General features: G+C 41.2%; 1 protein-coding gene across 7 annotated transcripts in view; it reads right to left on the reverse strand.

The window, feature by feature from the left end:
• The window catches only part of cald1a (caldesmon 1a), a 333,467-nt gene that overhangs the window by 50,362 nt on the left and 261,268 nt on the right, over positions 1–21,837 (reverse strand). For 6 of the 7 annotated variants that reach the window (XR_003716695.2, XR_003716693.2, XM_028804774.2 and 3 more), the window contains 3 exons: positions 20,420–20,464; positions 19,128–19,169; positions 12,256–12,401 (listed from right to left, as the gene is read on the reverse strand). Coding sequence is in view for 5 of the 7 variants with exons in the window: in XM_028804774.2 (XP_028660607.1) it covers positions 12,256–12,401; positions 19,128–19,169; positions 20,420–20,464 (233 nt within the window). In the remaining 2 variants the exon portion in view is untranslated. The remainder of the gene's footprint in view (positions 1–12,255; positions 12,402–19,127; positions 19,170–20,419; positions 20,465–21,837) is intronic. The other variant, XM_028804805.2, reaches the window with a different exon arrangement.

Here is a 21,837-nt window from a genome sequence, read left to right on the forward strand (position 1 = left end):
AAAAGATGCAGACAAAAGAAGAGAAGTAGGCCGCTAGTGTGGAAAAAAGAAGAGCTGCTCAGGAAGCAGCAAGCACATCAACCTCTGAGCAAACGAATGCTAAACACTCACAGAAAGAGTATGAAAACTAGGAATGCTCAAGTCAAGTGTATTTACTGCACGTTATTGTGCTGTGTGACGTTACTGGTTACTTAATAATTTGACTGAATCCTTCCAGACTGACATCATTACAGCCAAGAAAAAAACTGTTGTCCTACCATGAATAAATAACCTCATTCTTTGTGCTAACAGTACCGTAGATACTCGCGTATTAGTCGATCTCGCAGATAAGTCGAGCGTATTGTTTAAGCTGAAAATTACGAAATTTGTTATGACCCGCGTATAAGTCGAGGGTAAAACTTGACAGCTATCAGAGATAGAGGGCGACAATCAGCTGTTAATGGCGACAAATCTCGCTGTCACGTCACAGGCATTCCCTCTGTGCTTGGAGAAATGCTAGACTCGTTGACTCGGCAACTAATCCTTGCGTGTGCGTGAGTTGCGAAATGTAAACAAAGGCAAGATGGCATCGATATGTCACAAAAGAAAAGAAAACACTCGGCAGACGATGTTTTGCACATTATCGCTGAGTCGGACTCTGATTTTTCAGAATCGGATTTTATTGATAGTGATCAGGAATCGAGCAAGAGAGTGATAAGCCGGCATCAGCTGATCGGACACCAGCCGATGCTGCGCCAGCTGAATGCATTCGCACAGCCGATGCAGCTACGGCAAGGTTCGCAGAAATTGTTTGAATCGCGGGCTGCACTTGCATTGCATTGATAGCGCGCATTGTCTTGGTTCTTTTGATTCCAAATCTGGTTCTATGTGGCAGCTAATGGTATGTTTGTTATCCAAAACCTGAAAAAGCTAATGCTCAAATTCAAGTATTTCACAGTTTAAATAATTATTTAATGAAATTAGAAAAAAACTAGCTAATTAGCAATAGTATTGCTGGCTTATAATTATTTCAAAGACCATGGGAAACGGCAGATGACCGGTGACTTAACACCGTGAAGTGTTAAGTGTACAATGTCATTACCCAAATTCTATGGACAATTGTGTTGCCCCGCGGATAAGTCGATTCTGCTTTTTTTGAATGAATTTTAAGGTATCTATGGTATATCTAATTTCTACTTAATTTTACTTCTGCCTTTAAGACTAGAATCCCTGAAACCTATGAAAAAACTCCATCAGCGTCTTTTCTTTTCTAAATGTGTTGATCAGCACAAGCAGCCTACTATCCCATCAAATCCCCAACCCTTACCCCCTTGACGGAGCTCAACTCGGGCAAAAAGTTCACCCAGCTAAAGGCGCCTGGATTTGTACAGGGTAAATAATATAGTATATCGTTATTTAGAATACATGAATATAAATGTTCTTTTAAAATGATCTTATTTTAAATAAATATTATCTAATTGATTTGGAATATCAAAAGAAAGCAGTATATTTAAAACTTTCAGTATTTAGTAACTAATTAAGTGCAAGGAAATTGTGCTAGAGTTTACCCATTTTGCAAGTGTTGATTCTTGTATGTCTAATCATTTTCCTCTGATGACACCTAGTAGATTGTCGAAAGCTTAGGAATAAAAAAAAATATTTAAGATATGTGATGCTTTCTCCCTTTGTGGATCTTTTGGACGTCAAATCCTGAGGTTGTGGGTTCAAATTCCACTATTAGCACCATGTGACCATGAGTAATATACTTCACCTGCCCGTGCACCCATTTGAAATGCAACCAATTGAATCTCAAATGTAGTAAGTCACTTTGGATAAAGTAATATGTAATAATAAGTAATAGTAATATTATTAGGTCACTAGAGCTGCTAACTCTAGAACACGCTATAAACAATTGAACTTGAGTAAAACATTCTTGCTTTTTCCTGCTTTTCTAAGTAGCTTTTGTTGACGGTCATTGCAAACACGTTTTATAGGAAAGTGTATTCTTTTGAAATGAAGTGGGCAATTAGTAGTAATAATGTGCAATTTGGGCATATTATTATCAATATTAAATGTTTATGATTTTTTCTTTATACCATTCACTCAAGCACAGTATTTCTTTTTGTGTTTTTCATTAGATGTTTCTAGTCCTCATTTATACTCCAAGGTATATATAAAACAATACTTGAAGTGGATAAACATTAGTGCCAGTACCCTATATGTTACACTGATGTATTAATGCGAAGAGTGAGCAACACAGAGCATTTCACGGTTACAAATTCTAGCACCATTATTTAATGCTGGGCATACACTGTGCAATTTTGGCACAATTTCAATATAGATTTGCAGTGCACTGGCTGATTTTCTAAGTTGGCCTCAATTTGAACTTCATTGACCACGTTTCACGTGCAGTATGAGAAGTGTTGCAGATCCTCTATTGCATTTATGACTGGCCTGTCTTATGATCAGAAGAATTTCTCTCATGTTAGCATTCTGTCAGGGAACCAAAAGATACATTTTTTTAAAATGACCGGAAGTTGCATGTAGGAAAAATACAAAAAAAGGACTGATAACAAAAAGAACAAATCAAAATGAGAGACAAAATTTGAGGATGAGAAGTAACACAACGTTTTATGAGAGATTTGGAATCCGCAGATCAGATAAGGAACTGAATTCCTAGCGTCCTTTTATGCTTTTGCATTGATTAAGTGCAGGTCAAGCCCCTAGAAAAGGGGGAAGCAGACTTAATGACAGGAATTCAAAATGGGGAAGACTGAGGATCCAATATGGTATCCAAGATTTTACAAAACAAAACAAAATTGAAACCATTACAAATTATAAGCAATTAATAAAAGGCACAGAATCCTCAATCTCAAAACGCCCAATAAAAGAACAAAATCACACTAAACAATCAGCATAAAACCAAATCATGACAGTGAGCAGTTTCACAACCCAATTTTCGGATGTTGCTATCAAATTTCATAGTGCACTGATTGCTGTATAATGTATACTGTGTAATGCCATTGTCATGCTCATTTTCAAATTTTAGATATCTAAACTCTAAATATCACACAGCAACACATATACAACAAAATCACCAGTAACAAAAGCAGCTAAGGAATCTTTACTGGAAGAACCCGATATAATCACAATGGTAAATTACAGATGAAGTAACTCTAATTCTCTCTGTAAAACAGACAAAACATTATCTGTGCCTCAACCTTCCACTTGTTTAGTTACACCTTTATCTTTTCTTTATACTTTCTGGGCACAGCATTGCAGAGTCAGGAACACAGCTCTCTTTGCTATCATGTACACATACAGTCTGTGGCATGCCAAATAGACTGAACATGTTTTTACAGTTTGAGCACATATATGACTGGCGACTCTGTTGTGCAGTGCGAGTAGTCACTTATCTGCAATTTCTAAAATTTGTGCAGTGTATGCCCCGCATAAGACCGCCATTTCTCCCTTGGAGTTTGCAGCACAGCAATCATAGAGATGATGGATAGGGGGATTATGCTAGTTTTCACTGCCGATAGGGAGAGCTGTGGATTATAACAGCAGAACAGATGATCAAAATGAGAGCTGGTACACATATAAGAGTGCTGGCAGCCAACAGCAAAACACAGTTAATACTACCCATTGAGCTTTGATTATTTCTTGAGCTTCGTCAGATGTTCTTTTTCCATTTTACAATGCAATCACATCTTTTTCCAGTCCAGGACACCTCTCACTCTTCGGTCATCTGCCCACCCTACTGGTTATTGGTGCTATTTGTGTGGGCCATCAATCAGTTCTGCAGTGTTCTTCATTTGTATAAAGCATGTTCTCAGAACGAGTGAAAGCATGTAAATTAGCATAATATTGTTAAATATCAACAGATTAAAAAAAATTTTCAGTCAAATTCTTCAATGAATTTTTGAAATTATGGGGTATTTTGTTTTCCTATTCAGCCAGCCAAATAAAAGGTGTGGTACAAGCTCTGCCCACATTATTTCACATGCCCAAAACATTAACATTTATATGTTACTTACATAAAAGCCAGATCAAATGTTATTTACTTTGATTTATTTACTTACTTCCTACAGCGTAAAGTCACAAATAGACTGCAGAGCTTCCTGCGTTTGATCGACACAGGCATGCTCAAAAAATACACGTGTAATGCCACGAAAAGTGCATGCTGACAAATCAGTTCGCAAGCAATGGTACGAGAATGCAGTCAGACTTCTTTTTTGGGCACATACACCGTCCAGATCTAAACACTAGCATGGAGAGTCGCTTGCGTACTGAAGAGTATATAGCTGCAGGTGGAAGCTGCTGTCGCTGTACTTTGTAAATAATAGCCAGATCGAATGTTATTTACCTATTTATCCTGATTTATTTACTTACTTCCTACAGCGTAAAGTCACAAGTAGACTGCAGAGCTTCCCGTGTACATATACAAAGTACAGCGACGGCAAAAGTGCGACGTGCATTCTTTCTCCGATGTAGAACTGTCGTCATCATCTGAGTTCACCTCTGTTATTGCGCGTCTTTATGTGAAAACAGCAGTGTCAGATGGGGAGGGTGGGATCGTGAACGCAAAAGAGAATAAAACTGAATTAAAAAAAAAAACAAAGCTAACCTTTACAAGTCTTATAAATTTACACAGGCTGTTACAGGCTCAAATCAAATGTATGTTTTTATTCTAAGATAGCAAGAATAAGAGCAGCTCACTTCTCAAAACAGAGTTGTCCGGTGTCGAACCCGTGAAGTCTGGATTACCAATCAACAGTTGTTACCGTTGCACCACCAAAGCGATCGTATCAAAGGGGTGTGAATGTTGCACCCTAACGTGGGTTCTTTTTATGCGGTTACAGTATATTCTTGAATAGAAGCGCACTTGTTCTGTTATATTTGTACCTTTTGTGAAAAGTGTTTATTTGATATTTGGACTTCAGGCTTCACACATTAAACACATCATGTCTACATTTTGCCAGTTATTACTAAAACATGAAAAACGTTTGTCTTAACAATGTATTTACATAGATTGTTGTAGACACGGAACACACATGAAATGCATGTGTTCCAAATAACCATATAGTATTTATAAAAGGTGTCATTTTACTTGACTTCTCACTCTATACAACTCTAAGCAACTGACATGCAGGTAAACAGACTTGAGCTGAGAAAACTGTGCAGCGGTCGGGGGGGGGGGGGTTATTAGTAGGCTGCTTGCTGCTTATCGACACATTTACAGGACAAAAGACGCTGATGGAGAGGTGCGAAGCGATTTAAGGTGGGACGGATCTACGAGTTTTTTTCGTAGGCTCTGGTAGTTCTAGTGTTAAGCAGATTTAATTTCGTTTGCTGGTGTACAAAATTGAAGGAAAGCACAATTATAAAATGGAATACTGAATGGAAGCAGCAATAAAAACAGAAATGTATTTCTAGCAGCTTACTGCAAATTTTGGAAAACAACTCTTACACTTTAAATCTCAGCTGTTAATTAAGGAGTGCTCACAGCTGCCAACGTTTTTCAGTATTTGTTTGATAAACTTAATTATACTACCCCAATCCTTAAGGAATGCCTTTGAAGAGATCTCACATCACAAGGGAAAGGTGCGCACAGAACAGGCAATCAGGTTTGGACCAGATAATTCCTCCCTCCCAACCAAAAAAAAAAGACAATTGGAACAGGTCAGACGAAACCCAATTGTTGGAACTCTAGTATTGTCAACGTGTAGCTACTAAACTAACAGTAACTACTAAAAATATTACTGTAGTCTATTTTCTTTTCAAACAAAATAATGAATTTGATTCATTTGCTCATTACTTTCAATGAGAGGTTTCTCGCTACAGTGACTGAATAGTGTAGTGGTTTACTTTGTTAGTGTTGTTGAGATTGGAGGTTCAACTCTAATATGAGGTGGCTGTATTTCTCTTAACATGCACATATTCCTTAAATCAAAATAATAAATAAGCATTGTTAAAAATATAACAAATAGTATTAGCACTATACAGTAGTAGTAGAATGCAACTACAGTGATCCCTCGCTATATCGCGCTTCGCCTTTCGCGGCTTCACTCTATCGCGGATTTTATATGTAAGCATATTTAAATATATATCGCGGATTTTTTGCTGGTTCGTGGATTTCTGAGGACAATGGGTCTTTTAATTTCTGGTACGCTTCCTCAGTTGGTTTGCCCAGTTGATTTCATACAATGGACGCTATTGGCAGATGGCTGAGAAGCTACCCAACTTACTTTTATTTCTCTCTCTCTCTCGCGCTGACTTTCTCTGATCCTGATGTAGGGGGTGTGAGCAGGGGGGCTGTTCGCACACCTAGACGCAAAGGACGCTCGTCTAAAAATGCTGAAAGATTATCTTCACGTTGCTACCTTCTGTGTGCAGCTGCTTCCTGAAGCGACATGCTGCACGGTGCTTCGCATACTTAAAAGCTCAAAGGGCACGTATTGATTTTTCACTGTTTGTTTTCCTCTGTCTCTCGCTCTCTCTCTCTGCTCCTGACGGAGGGGGTGTGAGCTGCCGCCTTCAACAGCTTTGTACCGGCGGTGCTTCGCATACTTAAAAGCCAAACAGCCCTATTGATTTGTTTGGTTTTCTCTCACTTTCTGACATTCAGTGCTCCTGACGCGCACTCCTTTGAAGAGATATGTTTGCATTCTTTTAATTGTGAGACAGAACTGTCATCTCTGTCTTGTCATGGAGCACAGTTTAAACTTTTGAAAAAGAGACAAATGTTTGTTTGCAGTGTTTGAATAACGTTCCTGTCTCTCTACAACCACCTGTGTTTCTGCGCAAATCTGTGACCCAAGCATGACAATATAAAAATAACCATATAAACATATGGTTTCTACTTCGCGGATTTTCTTATTTCGCGGGTGGCTCTGGAACGCAACCCCCGCGATGGAGGAGGGATTACTGTATTCATTATTTCATACTGAGGGTATTTAGATTTTTTATTTTGTGTGCAGGAGATTCGTCATTGTTTTCAAAACCTTCATTCCCACAACCTTCATTCCTACAACATAAACAATAATAATAATCCTTATGTGGAGCATCATAACAATCAACACAGTTATCAAGACTGAAATTGTATGATTTGATAGCATGAAAATTTGAAAAATTTCATCCTCCATCATCTATTGCTTGGTTAATGACACTCTTCACATTCTTTCTGGTCACATTTTGAGGATCTTCATAGCCAGCTTCCAGCTGAAAAAAACTTCAAAGTCACGTTTTGATTAGATGGTGACATTGCCTTATATGTATAAATTGTAGATTACACAGTAAAGTGGAATCATGATTAAATGGTTAAAGATAACTTTTATACTCCAATTTCATTGAATGTGCAATTATATTAGTCCCGTCAGTTTATTTCAGCGACCAAGATTAAGCCTATATATTTAAATTTATAGGGCTGTCATGGTCCAATTATAATTGTATTGTCACCATCACCCCCTCCTTTAACTGCCACCTTATCGTGGTGGAGGGGTTTGCGTGTCCCAATGATCCTAGGAGCTCTGATGTCCGGGGCTTTATGCCCCTGGTAGGGCCACCCAAGGCAAACTGGTCCTAGGTGAGAGATGAGACAAAGAGCGGTTAAACAAATCTCCTATGATGGAAAACAATTTTGGACGGCGTTTTCCCTTGCTCGGACGCGGGTCACCGGGGCCCCACTCTGGAGCCAGGCCTGGAGGTGGGGCTCGATGGCGAGCGCCTGGTGGCCGGGCCTGCACCCATGGGGCTCGGCCGGGCACAGCCCGAAGAGGCAACGTGGGTCCCCCTTCCCATGGGCTCACCACCTATGGGAGGGGCCAAGGAGGTCGGGTGCAGTGTGAGTTGGGTGGTGGCCGAAGGCGGGGACCTTGGCGGTCCGATCCTCGGCTACAGAAGCTGGCTCTTGGGACGTGGAATGTCACCTCTCTGAAGGGGAAGGAGCCTGAGCTAGTGCGCGAAGTTGAGAGGTTCCGGCTAGATATAGTCGGACTCACCTCGATGCACAGCTTGGACTCTGGAACCAATCTCCTTGAGAGGGGCTGGACTCTCTACCACTCTGGAGTTGACCCCGGTGAGAGGCGCCGAGCGGGTGTGGGTATACTTATTGCCCCCCGACTTGGTGCCTGTACATTGGGGTTTACCCCGGTGGACGAGAGGGTAGCCTCCCTTCGCCTTCGGGTGGGGGGACGGGTCCTAACTGTTGTTTGTGTGTATGCACCGAACAGCAGTTCGGAGTACCCACCCTTTTTGGAGTCCCTGGAGGGGGTGCTAGAGGGCATACCTTCTGGGGACTCCCTCGTTCTGCTGGGAGACTTCAATGCTCACGTGGGCAATGACAGTGAGACCTGGAAGGGCATGATTGGGAGGAATGGCCCCCCCGATCTGAACCCGAGCGGTGTTTTGTTATTGGACTTCTGTGCTCATCACGGATTGTCCATAACGAACACCATGTTCAAGCATAGGGGTGTTCATATGTGCACTTGGCACCAGGACACCCTAGGCCTCAGTTCGATGATCGACTTTGTGGTCGTGTCGTCGGACTTGCGGCCACATGTCTTGGACACTCGGGTGAAGAGAGGGGCGGAGCTGTCAACTGATCACCACCTGGTGGTGAGTTGGCTTCGATGGTGGGGGAGGATGCCGGTCAGGCATGGTAGGCCCAAACGTGTTGTGAGGGTCTGCTGGGAACGTCTGGCAGAGCCCCGTCAGAAGTAGCTTCAACTCCCACCTCCGGCAGAACTTCGACCACATCCCGAGGGAGGTGGGGGACATTGAGTCCGAATGGGCCATGTTCCGTGCCTCTATTGTTGATGCAGCTGACCAGAGCTGTGGCCGTAAGGTGGTCGGTGCCTGTCGTGGCGGCAATCCCCGAACCCGTTGGTGGACACCGGCGGTGAAGGATGCTGTCAAGCTGAAGAAGGAGTCCTACCGGTTCCTTTTGTCCTGTGGGACCCTGGAGGCAGCTGATAGGTACTGGCAGGCCAAGCGGAATGCAGCTTTGGTGGTTGCTGAGGCAAAAACTCGGGCGTAGGAGGAGTTTGGGGAGGCCATGGAGAACGACTTTCGGAGGGCTTCGAGGAGATTCTGGTCCACCATCCGGCGTCTCAGGAAGGGGAAGCAGTGCAGTGTCAACAACACTGTATATGGTGGGGATGGTGCGCTGCTGACCTCGACTCGGGACGTTGTGGGTCGGTGGGGGGAGTACTTCGAAGACCTCCTCAATCCCATTAACATGCCTTCCAATGAGGAAGCAGAGCCTGGGGACTCAGAGGTGGGCTCCCCCATCTCTGGGACTGAGGTCACCGAGGTGGTCAAAAAACTCCTTGGTGGCAGGGCCCCGGGGGTGGATGAGATACGTCCGGAGTTCCTCAAGGCTCTGGATGTTGTAGGACTGTCTTGGTTGACACGCCTCTGCAACATCGCATGGACATCAGGGACAGTGCCTCTGGATTGGCAGACCGGGGTGGTGGTCCCCCTCTTTAAGAAGGGGGATCTGAGGGTGTGTTCCAACTACAGAGGGATCACACTCCTCAGCCTCCCTGGAAAAGTCTATTCAGGGGTCCTGGAGAGGAGGGTCCGTCGGATAGTCGAGCCTCGGATTCAGGAGGAACAGTGTGGTTTTCGTCCTGGTCGCGGAACAGTGGACCAGCTCTATACCCTTAGCAGGGTCCTGGAGGGTGCATGGGAGTTCGCCCAACCAGTCTACATGTGTTTTGTGGACTTGGAAAAGGCATTTGACCGTGTCCCTCAGGGAATCCTGTGGGGGGTACTCCGGGAGTATGGGGTACCGGACCCCCTGATAAGGGCTGTTCGGTCCCTGTACGATCGTTGCCAGAGTCTGGTCCGCATTGCTGGCAGTAAGTCGAACCCGTTTCCAGTGAGAGTTGGACTCCGCCAGGGCTGCCCTTTGTCACCGATTCTGTTCATAACTGTTATGGACAGAATTTCTAGGCGCAGCCAGGGCGTTGAGGGGGTCCGGTTTGGTGGGCTCAGGATTGGGTCACTGCTTTTTGCAGATGATGTTGTCCTGTTTGCTTCATCAGGCAATGATCTTCAGCTCTCTCTGGATCGGTTCGCAGCCGAGTGTGAAGCGGCTGGGATGAGAATCAGCACCTCCAAATCCGAGACCATGGTCCTCAGCCGGAAAAGGGTGTAGTGCCCTCTCAGGGTTGGTAGCGAGATCCTGCCCCAAGTGGAGGAGTTCAAGTATCTCGGGGTCTTGTTCACGAGTGAGGGAAGAATGGAGCGTGAGATCGACAGGCGGATCGGTGCGGCATCCGCAGTAATGCGGGCGCTGCATCGGTCTGTCGTGGTGAAAAAGGAGCTGAGCCGCAAGGCGAAGCTCTCAATTTACCAGTCGATCTATGTTCCTACCCTCACCTATGGTCATGAGCTATGGGTAGTGACCGAAAGAACGAGATCACGAATACAAGCGGCTGAAATGAGTTTTCTCCGCAGGGTGTCTGGGCTCTCCCTTAAAGATAGGGTGAGAAGCTCAGTCATCCAGGAGGGGCTCTGAGTAGAGCCACTGCTCCTCCGCATCGAGAGGAGTCAGATGAGGTGGCTCGGGCATCTGATCAGGATGCCTCCTGGACGCCTCCCTGGTGAGGTGTTCCGGGCACGTCTAACCGGGAGGAGGCCCCGGGGAAGACCCAGGACACGTTGGGGGGACTATGTCTCTCGACTGGCCTGGGAACGCCTTGGGATTCTCCCGGAAGAGCTAGAGGAAGTGGCCGGGGAGAGGGAAGTCTGGGCATCTCTGCTCAAGCTGCTGCCCCCGCGACCCGACCTCGGATAAGCGGGAGACAATGGATGGATGGATGGATGGATTGTCACCATCACGGTGCGCTATTTGATAGGCTAGAGGTCTCAATACAGCATAACAACACTTAAATCTAATTTGTATAAACATTTGATTGTTTTCTTTAATTCATGTAAAACAGTGATGATGGGAGTGACTAGGGATTTGAAAGGGAAATGTTTTTGTGTTTTGCATCTCATGCTGTTCAAAAAAAAGAACAAAAAATACAGAGCTCAGATTCTACATTTCCTGAAGTGCATCTCCTCAAGAGCACATTTTTCCAAGAGAGAATTATAGATGGGCATTAATATAACTGACTGATTCTACGCCTTGACTTTTGGAAATTGCCATACTGTTATTTTGCATCAAACTCCTTTATATTTCCTTCCACCACTCGTTGCCCCTTTCTTATATCCACATTACTTCCAATGTAGCTGATATAAAGTCAGCCCCCTCAAAGTGTTGTTTGGGGTTAGGATTGTTGAGCTATGAATTTGTGTGTATGTCTATGTGTTAAACGAATACTCAACCCAAAAAAGATATTTTTTTAGATGCTACCACAGGTACTTTGTAGTGATTGTGGAAAAAGATGTTTACTTCCATGTTTTCATGTAGAATGGAAAGAAAAAGGTTTATGATATAATTACAAGCCATGATGAAATGTACAAAATGAAAACAATGTGAAAAATGTCCATGGAAAAAAAGTTATTAGTGTTGCATAATCCACATGTCAGTTCCTCAGTCATGCTCAAAATATGCAAAATGCATGGTAATTTCCTAAAATATTTTTAAATATATACTTATGGAAAACCAGTGCATAACATAAACAGGAAACTAAAGCCTTAAGGGACTGCCTTTTTGAATTAAACACAGGACTCTTGACCAATGAATGGCAATATAATCATAATCTTACCATGCAGCACCCTCATTAATGTATAAATCAGTTTTGTCCCGAAACAAACAGACTAGTACAATATAGTACAATATAATTACAAACATTATGATGTGTCACAAAAGTATGCAAATACGGGCATCTCTCCATCCAATCAATAAGCAATGTCACAGTACACTTCGAATTAAATCAACCTTTATCAATGCAGTGAAATCCTACAGCTCCAAGCCTGTGGAAGTAGAAGAAACGTCCATTTTGCACGAAAGAATATGAAAGCTTCACACAAAGAATGACTGTGCTTGGGCTTCGAATGCACCAGCAGCAGATATTCTTTTCAATTTCCATTATATCTGCTGTGTAGATGATTTGCAAATATGCACAAGACAGAAAAAACAGTAATATATCGATCAACCTTTGAAGCACTTGAGTGCAATGCGTTCCCTTAGCCTATTAGCCATAACCACTTCGTGTTCATTGTTTAGCATATCTTGTCATAATTAATCCCTCTTAGAAAAAAAACAGCATTTCACTTTGGTTTTTGGATGAAAACAAGAAATGTGATTGTAAATAACATTACCTAATACTTCTCTCAATTTTCTTATACTTGTTACTTGTGTCTTCATAAAAGTCATCTCCGTTTTGATGTTTCATTTCTGATTGCTCTTTGTTCTTATGATGAATGCTGTCAACCTCCTTTTCTCTTGTCACCTTCTCTTCCTTAATCTGGGAAAACAAAGCAAAGTGTTGAATGTTTATGCATCAGATACAGACTGCACTCCAGCCTTATGGTATTGTCCTATGCTAAATCTGGCCTTTTTTCTAGAGTAGTTTACCAGGACATCCCTGTAATATTGTATGTGCACTTTTCTATTGATGAAGGTTGATACAGAAGAGCATTTGGATGCAGACCAAAAATGAAATCCAGCAATGACTCTGCAGGTTTTCACCTTAACGCACTGGAATGTAAACAGTTAATTCCCAGTTAGTCTCAACAAATGCAAATAGAGCAACAATGCAGAAAAGGAGACTGCATCATTTGAGAGAAATTGAAATATATAAACAACAACAAAAACAGATATTTCATTGAAGGGAGTTGATGAAATTTATAGAAGACTCTATAGCTAGTTCTGCACAAATGAATGGTTTGAGGAATTACAGATCTTCTCTTGTGAGGGCTAATATTATAAATACCCTTTAAAAATTGAAGTGACCTAAAGACAATTTAAAATGAATGTAATCTCAGTCTCCTATCTGGGAAAAGAATTCTTTATTCACTGTGGCTGCTGCTTCTTTTTTTTAAACAACAGAATTAGCTCTGTGACAATACCAGAGTACAGACTATGTAGCACAGGAGTAAAAAAAATATTCAAAAACCAGAACAAAGAAACAATTTTTTTGGTCTAGATTGAGGTTACCATTGGAATAATCAAACTAACTACAAACATTCAATTTTATTCTGTAGAATCATGCAGATGCCAAAAGGTTTAAGAAAGAATATATAATCAAGAATTGTGAGACTGCTCCCCTGGAAGAGGTAAAGTAAGAATACAAATAAATGAGAAAAAATTACTCTAGTACAAGTTCAAGTACCCCACAGACATTTCTACTTAAGCAAAAGTAAGACAGTACTTGCTTGAAACAGGGGATGCACAAACCAGTGTGTTTCTTCATGCCGGTCCCAAGCCCAGATAAATGGGGAGGGTTATGTCAGGAAGGGCATCCGGTGTAAAATTTTGCCAAATCAATATGCGGACAACAATACAGATTTCCATACTGGATCGGTTGAGCCCCGGGTTAACGACGACTGCCACCAGTACAGTTAGCCAACAGGGTGCTGATGGAAATTGGGCTACTGTTGGCCGAAGAAGAGGGGGGAGATGTGTCCAGAGGCAGAAGGAGAGGAGGAAAGTAAAGAGAGTGGAACTGAGGGTAGGACCTTTGAATGTTGGCAGTATGACTGGTAAGGGGAGAGAGTTAGCAAATATGACGGAGAGAAGGAAGGTTAATATATTTTGCGTGCAAGAGACAAAATGGAAGGGAAGTAAGGCCAGGTGGATTGGAGGTGGATTCAAATTGTTTTATCATGGTGTGGATGGGAGGAGAAATGGGGTAGGAGTTATTCTGAAGGAACAGTATATCAAGAGTGTTTTGGAGGTGAAAAGAGTGTCAGGCAGAGTAATGATTATGAAGCTGGAAATTGAAGGTGTGATGATGAATGTTGTTAGTGCATATGCACCACAAATTGGGTGTGCAATGGGTGAGAAAGAAGATTTTTGGAGTGAGTTGGATGAAATGATGAACAGTGTACCCAAGGGACAGAAAGTGGTGATTGGAGCAGATTTCAATGGGCATGTTGGTGAAGGGAAAAGTGGAGACGAGGAGGTGATGGGTAGGTATGGTGTCAAGGAGAGGAATGAAGAAGGTCAGAGAATAGTGGATTTTGCCAAAAGGATGGATATGGCTGTGGTGAATACATATTTTAAGAAGAGGGAGGAATGCAGGGTTACGTATAGGGAAACTGCTGTAATTCCCGGGAAAATGGGAACGGCCAAGCTTGCATATATAGCGTGTAAAAGTGTAAAAATCGATCAAGAAATAACAGTTATAGTTGAAAATAATTAAGGTGGCGCCATTGCTGCAGCTTGCACTTCGTCAGGCAACAGCTTTGAACAGCAACTTGAAACAGCAATGCGTCAGTCTGTTGCATCCGCATTGTCTGTGCCAAGAAACTTGCCATCACAGAATGATGACAAGAAACTGGATGCATCAGTAAAAGTTGAAATGGCAGTGTTTCAGAGCAACGGCAAGCGTGGGCGTTGTTTAGAACAAGTCTATCAGTATCTGATGACTGTGCCGCCTACTTCAGTGGAGGCAGAGCGTGCTTTCTCAGCAGCTGATGTACTCTGCACGAAGGTGCGCTCTTGCATGGACGACCGCACGCTGGACACATTGTGTTTTCTATGCTCTTATTACCGCAACTAAAGATACATGTACTTATTTGACAGCATGAACTGCTTGTAGATAAGGTTAAGTCTTTTATTTGTGTCAACATATCGCAGTAGTTTTATTAAAAATAAGTGTCATTCGTTCTAAAACCGTTCACATGTGAGATGCCCGTGCACTGTGTCATCCCCGGGAGCCCGGGATTCCCTAGTTACGTACAAGAGTGGAGGAAGATGCACACAGGTAGATTACATCCTATGCAGAAGAGTTGATCTGAAGGAGATTGAGGACTGCAAAGTGATGGCAGGGGAAAGCGTAGTTAAGCAGCATAGGACGGATGCATTCAGCGTGGAGGTGGGATTACATCAGGGATCAGCTCTGAGTCCTTTCTTATTTGCAATGGTGATGAACAGGTTGACAGATGAGATTAGACAGGAGTCCCCGTGGACTGCGATGTTTGCTGATGACATTGTGATCTGTAGCAATAGTAGGGAGCAGGTTGAGGAGACCCTAGAGAGGTGGAGATATGCTCTAGAGAGGAGAGGAATGAAGGTCAGTAGGAACAAGTCAGAATACATGTGTGTAAATGAGAGGAAGGTCAGTGGAACGGTGAGGATGCAGGGAGTAGAGTCGGCGAAGGTGGATGAGTTTAAATACTTGGGATCAACAGTACAGAGTAATGGGGATTGTGGAAGAGAGGTGAAAAAGAGTGCATGCAGGGTGGAATGGGTGGAGAAGAGTGTCAGGAGTAATATGTGACAGACAGGTATCAGCAAGAGTGAAAAGGAAGGTCTACAGGACGGTAGTGAGACCAGCTATGTTATATGGGTTGGGGACGGTGGCACTGACCAGAAAGCAGGAGACAGAGCTGGAGGTAGCAGAGTTAAAGATGCTAAGATTTGCACTGGGTGTGACGAGGATGGATAGGATTAGAAATGAGTACATTAGAGGGTCAGCTCAAGTTGGCCGGTTGGGAGACAAAGTCAGAGAGGCGAGATTGAGTTGGTTTGGACATGTGCAGAGAAGAGATGCTGAGTATATTGGGAGAAGGATGCTAAGGATAGAGCTGCCAGGGAAGAGGAAAAGAGGAAGGCCTAAGCGAAGGTTTATGGATATGGTGAGAGAGGTCATGCAGGTGATGGGTGTAACAGAAAGATATGGAAGATGATGATCTGCTGTGGCAACCCCTAACGGGAGCAACTGAAAGAAGAAGAAGAAGAAGAAGAAGAAGAAGATTGTTCAAGTAAAAGTATTTGTTTGAATTCATTCCCTAATTCATAATATGGCATTAGGTGTGCCTGCTGAATGTGTATTGTATTAAATATAAAAATAGTGCAGGTTGTGCTATTTTAACTAAGAATGATGCAGATTATGATGATAAACATATTAGTTTAGTATTATTAGTTTATATATTAGTTTATATATTTTGTTTAAAACAATTTCAATATCGAACTGTAAAAAAACAAAAAAAAAAATAATACAAATGTGTTTTTACTGTATTGCATTATGATGACTTAGCTCTAAATAAAACAAATCATATATCAGATGGGTTCTACTTTAACTTGAGTTTTGAGCATTTAAACCAGGCTGACAGCATCACACTTGCACTTTAAACCACTAAAGCAGAGGTTCTTAAACTAATATGAGGACCCAAATTAAAAAATCCATACTGTACTGGAACCCAAGGAGAGTATTATTATAGTGACAACAGAGTCATAAACACACAAATACCAATGGCCATATAATAAAAAAAATAAATGTTTTTGTTTCCTTTCAAGTATATTTTCTCATATGAATATTATGAAAAGAGAAAAGTGAGAAACTAATGCATTGTTAAAAAACAAATGGATATTTGTGTATCCATAGTGCAAATATGTTTATTCAGAGCAGGGTCCTGGGGGCAGCTGGAGCCTATTCCACCAGGCATCACATCATAAGGTGAAAGTGTGTGTTCACACACACTAGGGCCAAATTTAGCACCAGCAATCCATCTAACCTCCATGTCTTTGGATGGTAGAAGGAAACTGGAGCACCAGGAGAACATCCACATGCACAATGGAAGTACAGTAATCCCTCTTCCATCGCGGGGGTTGCGCTCCAGAGCCACCCGCGAAATAAGAAAATCCGCGAAGTACAAACCATATGTTTATATGGTTATTTTTAAATTGTCATGCTTGGGTCACAGATTTGCGCAGAAACACAGGAGGTTGTAGAAAGACAGGAACATTATTCAAACACTGCAAACAAACATTTGTCTCTTTTTCAAAAGTTTAAACTGTGCTCCATGACAAGACAGAGATGACAGTTCCATCTCACAATTAAAAGAATGCAAACATATCTTCCTCTTCAAAGGAGTGCGTGTCAGGAGCACAGAATGTCACATAGATAGAGAAAACAATCTCTAGCAAACAAATCAATAGGGCTGTTTGGCTTTTAAGTATGCGAAGCACCGCGGCACAAAGCTGTTGAAGGCGGCAGCTCACACCCCCTCCGTCAGGAGCAGGGAGAAAGAGAGAGAGAGAGGAGAGATAGAGAGAGACAGAGTTTGTTTTTCAGTCAAAAATCAATATGTGCCCTTCGAGCTTTTAAGTATGCGAAGCACCGTGCAGCATGTCGTTTCAGGAAGCAGCTACACAAAAAATAGCAACGTGAAGATAATCTTTCAGCATTTTTAGACGAGCGTCCGTATCGTCTAGGTGTGCGAACAGCCCCCCTGCTCAATCCCCCTACGTCAGGATCAGAGAAAGTCAACGCAAGAGAGACAGAGAAAAGTAAGTTGGGTAGCTTCTCAGCCCATCTGCCAATAGCGTCCCTTGTATGAAATCAACTGGGCAAACCAACTGAGGAAGCATGTACCAGAAATTAAAAGACCCATTGTCCGCAGAAATCCGCAAACCAGCAAAAAATCTGCGATATATAGTTAAATATGCTTACATATAAAATCCGCAATGGAGTGAAGCCGCGAAAGGCGAAGTGTGATATAGCAAGGGATCACTGCAAACTCCACAAAGAGAGTACCTGGGGCTTAAACCTAAAAACAGCTATTATAATTCAAAACAGAAACAGCTCCACGCAACTGTTATGGTTTTGCCTCTGTCCAGAAACAGTTTCATAAGCTTTATGACCTTAATCTCGGAAAGTCTTTCTTCCATGGGGCAACTGGGATCTTTTCCTAAATAAGATCAAATACAGTTGTGTTGGGTGTGACAGGAGCATCCACCTGCAGCTAAAGTCACTTCAGTACACATGTACTTTGTCAGCATGCCCATGTCAATCAAACAGAGGAAGCTCTGCAGTTTACGTGTGACTTTATGCTGTAGAAAGATAAGTAAATAAATCAAGGAAAATAACATTCGATCTGGCTTTTATATAAGTAATATATATATGGTTTTCATATAAAGCCCATCACAAAACATAATCACAAATAGAACATTGCCCGATACCATGGCAAGCTCTGTAAGCCCTGGTTTTTCTTTGCGAGACAGGTATGGGGCAGACTGACTTGCAGGATAACGCCTGACCTGTTGCTGCATCCAAACGGTGCCATCTTTATCCTTTACGTCTGGTGCAGATGTGTTGTTCTTATATGTGAATAGACGTTTCTTGCGGGCAGGGATTCTTTTCTCTTTCTCTGACGTAGAACACTAACCCTCATCTGAGTTCACCTCTGCTATAGCACATCTTTATTTGAAAACAGCAATGTCAGATCGGGGGGAGCATGAAGGCAACTGAGAGAACGAAACAGAATTATAAAAAAAAAAAAAAAAAAAGCTAACCTTTACAAGTACCATACATATACACCTGCTGTTACAGACTCAAATCAAATGAATGTTTTTATTGTATAATAGTAACAATACGAGCAGCTCACTACTCAAAACGTTTATTTTGGGAAGCAGCTGGGATCGACCTGTGACCTGTTGGTTATAAGTCAGCAGTTCTTACCGCTGTACTAACAAAGCAGTTGTGTCAAAGAAGTACACTCACCCAATTTCTTTTTCTTCGGTTATATTCTTGAGTAAAAGTACACTTGTTTTGTTATACTTGTACCTTTTGTGAAAGTGCTTATTTAATATTTGGACTTCAGTCTTACACATTCTACACTTCATGTCAAAATTTTGTCTTAGTACTAAAACATGAAAAATGTTTGTCTTTTAGGTATGTGTTCAATATTTCTGGCATTTCCTGTCATCCTACACTTACACAGATCTTTGTAGACACGGAACACACATGAAATGCATGTGTTCCAAATAACGATATATTATTTACCCAATACAGCTCCGGGTACCTCTCTGCCCGATAAACAAGGCTTGAGCTGGGGGAGACTTTTGCCCTTTCTGTGGCCAGTTTGGGGTGTTGTTGGGCGGGATGCTGCTTGTGGTAATCGACACATTTACAAAACAAAATATGTTAAATGGAGAGGAACAAAGGGATTTAAGGTGGGCCGGGATTACAAATTTTTTCGTAGGCTACAGAAATTCTAGTGTTAAAAAAATATTTTTTCCTTACCTCATCCCTCAAGTAAGACCTCTTTGGTTTTTCTTCAATTACCTTTTGGAAAAGACATTTATTTTATCTATTTATTCATTTTATGAGCATTCAAATTTCCATTATAAAGCCAAAGGGACCTGTTGCCAAATGATTTAACAACTGTTGCAAGACTGTAAACATCCTTAAATAGGAAGCCACGACATTGCAGACAACCTGAAGCACACCCTGAATTCAGGAACACCAGGTCAGTTTTAAGATGCCAACTGACCTAACATATATATCACTAAATATGTGGAACCAACCACAGTACCTTGCGAAAACTGATGTGGACAGAGTAAGACAGGGTCAGGGAAGAAGTGATGAACTTCAGTTAATTTTCTATTTTTTCTGATGAGTTTGCCGCAGAAACACGTACAATGGACTGTGAGCCCAGCAACCCTAATTAGGAACCCTGAGCTAAATGTGCTCATAATCTCATTTATGTCATTATCCAGGGCTCACAACAAAAATGGTGAGACTAGGTGTAGACACCAAGCAATTAATAAAAAGCTTCATCTGAGGACTACACTCTTGCTTCACCACCATAGGCCAGTATATTATCTACAAAACTGATGCTGCTGCATCATTTATTCATTTACTCAATTTCACAATCACCTCAAAAGTGAACAAGACCATGAGGTACGTGAATTACTTTGCTTGGGGCTACTGTTCACACTATATTTACAGAGAGCGATTTACTAATTTCAGGGAATAGAACATAACATCCAATGCTAATTCTCAAATGAAGTATAATTCACTCAGTTGCAAACTGTCCATCAGAGTATCAGAGTTCCTAGTCTGAAAATACCAAGAGGATCACATCATCTGGACAGAGCAGAGATGAAAACCTTGGGTTACCAAACTGGATACTCTCCAAGCCTTAATAGAAAAAAAAGATGAGACACACACTTGGTGGTGTATCAAACATGCAATAAATGGAATCATACATATCACTCTAGAAGTACTAAGACAAAAGAATTTCAATTAATTCTTTACACATGAAAATACAGTAAATTTGAAAATGAACAGCAGCCACAGAATCTGATACTCTTATAGTGCCTTCCACAGCATATCACAAAATAATTTGGTTTATTCTCAAGAAGCACACATCCACTTGTAAGCCCACTGTGATACTCTCTATTAAAAATAATGCATAGCTGAAATAAGCTAAGTTTGGTGAAGTTAAAATAAAACATCCACTGTACTCTGTTTATACTGCCAACCCTATTTTATTATTTTTATCTAAATTATTTTTAAAGAAATGTTCTTACCTCTTCTTGCAGAAGAGGCTTCTTTGGTTTTTCTTCAATTGCTTCCTATTAAAATTATAAAGAATAAAAAAGATTAACCAAAAATATGTATGTATTCATTTAAAAAATACTAATGCAAAGGTCACTTTCATAATTACTGTATAATTGATGATACAGTGTAATAACATTAAAAAAATAATAGCTACACATTGGTGCCAATGTTTTTTTTTCTACTTCTCTCCTATGGGTTCACTGTGTGACTCTTCCAGTTCTGTCAGCTCTTTGCATAGACAACTTCTATTTGGAGTGGATGTCAAATTTGATGACTGCAGTTGCTGATTTCGCTGCCTGAGGATGTCAGATTACATGACTAGTAACTGTGATTACATGTGGCAACTGTGGATGACAAATTAGATGACTCTGTGATGGCTTTCCAGTACAGTTTCACACTTCCAAAATATGGTAAGCTCACCTCGCACCAATACCAAGGGATTTTTTGTGAAAAAAGAGCATCATAAAAGGTTAGTGCTGTCTTTCTCATCCCCACCCATTTCCCAACGAGAAGTTTGCACTGTATTTCCATCTTTCTCTCTTTCTCAGGTATAATCAAACAACATTTTGTTCATCAATATCCACTAATATTTTAGCTCAGTAAACATTTTTAGTTTGCCATCATTTTTATAAAAGTTGTAGAAACTGTCAGACTAATGCAGAATATAAAATGAGAAACGATGAATGTTATCGACTATAATTAATACCTAACATTTTATTTCAGTGCTAAATAATATAAATCACCAGTTTAAAGCTTTTGTTTTGGACAGAGTTGCCAATGTTCATGGCAACCATCATACTTCCCTAAAAAACTTAATACAGGAAAAGGGAGAACCTCGAAGCAGAATTGTGTAGCCTTCACATTGACTTTGAGTGATCTTCCTGAAGTAATAAGTAACTTAGTAATTTTTGTACATTAAAAGTATGGAAAGGTTTGGCTTTCTATTTTTTTTACCTAATAAGCCACACTATTGTTCTTACATAAAATAATATTAAAAAAATATTTCTTACATAAGAAAAATTAAAAGACCCACACAAAAAACTACCATTAATCACTTGTTAAAATCTCAAAACACAGAATTAGGGATCGGGAATAGGAGAAACATCACATTGTTGTTTGGCCTAAATGTTCAGTACTGAACAATTTAAGTCAAAACAAAAAGTGGTATCTTGAAACATTTATCTTTTGGAGGGAGTATTCCAAGAAAAAAGGTTGAAAAACCCTAGCGTAGAAATATCACACAACATTTGATTACATATGTTTCAGTAGTCTATTGTAGTTAAGCATTTACTTTGATTAACAAGTCTATTATTATCCAAAACCGTGCAGTGTGACTATTATTAACCAACAATCCAAGATCATATTCTGCTTTGTAGTATTGAGTTTA

The sequence above is a fragment of the Erpetoichthys calabaricus genome, chromosome 1, assembly GCF_900747795.2.
Source record: "Erpetoichthys calabaricus chromosome 1, fErpCal1.3, whole genome shotgun sequence".
In the NCBI taxonomy this organism is placed as follows: domain Eukaryota; kingdom Metazoa; phylum Chordata; class Cladistia; order Polypteriformes; family Polypteridae; genus Erpetoichthys; species Erpetoichthys calabaricus.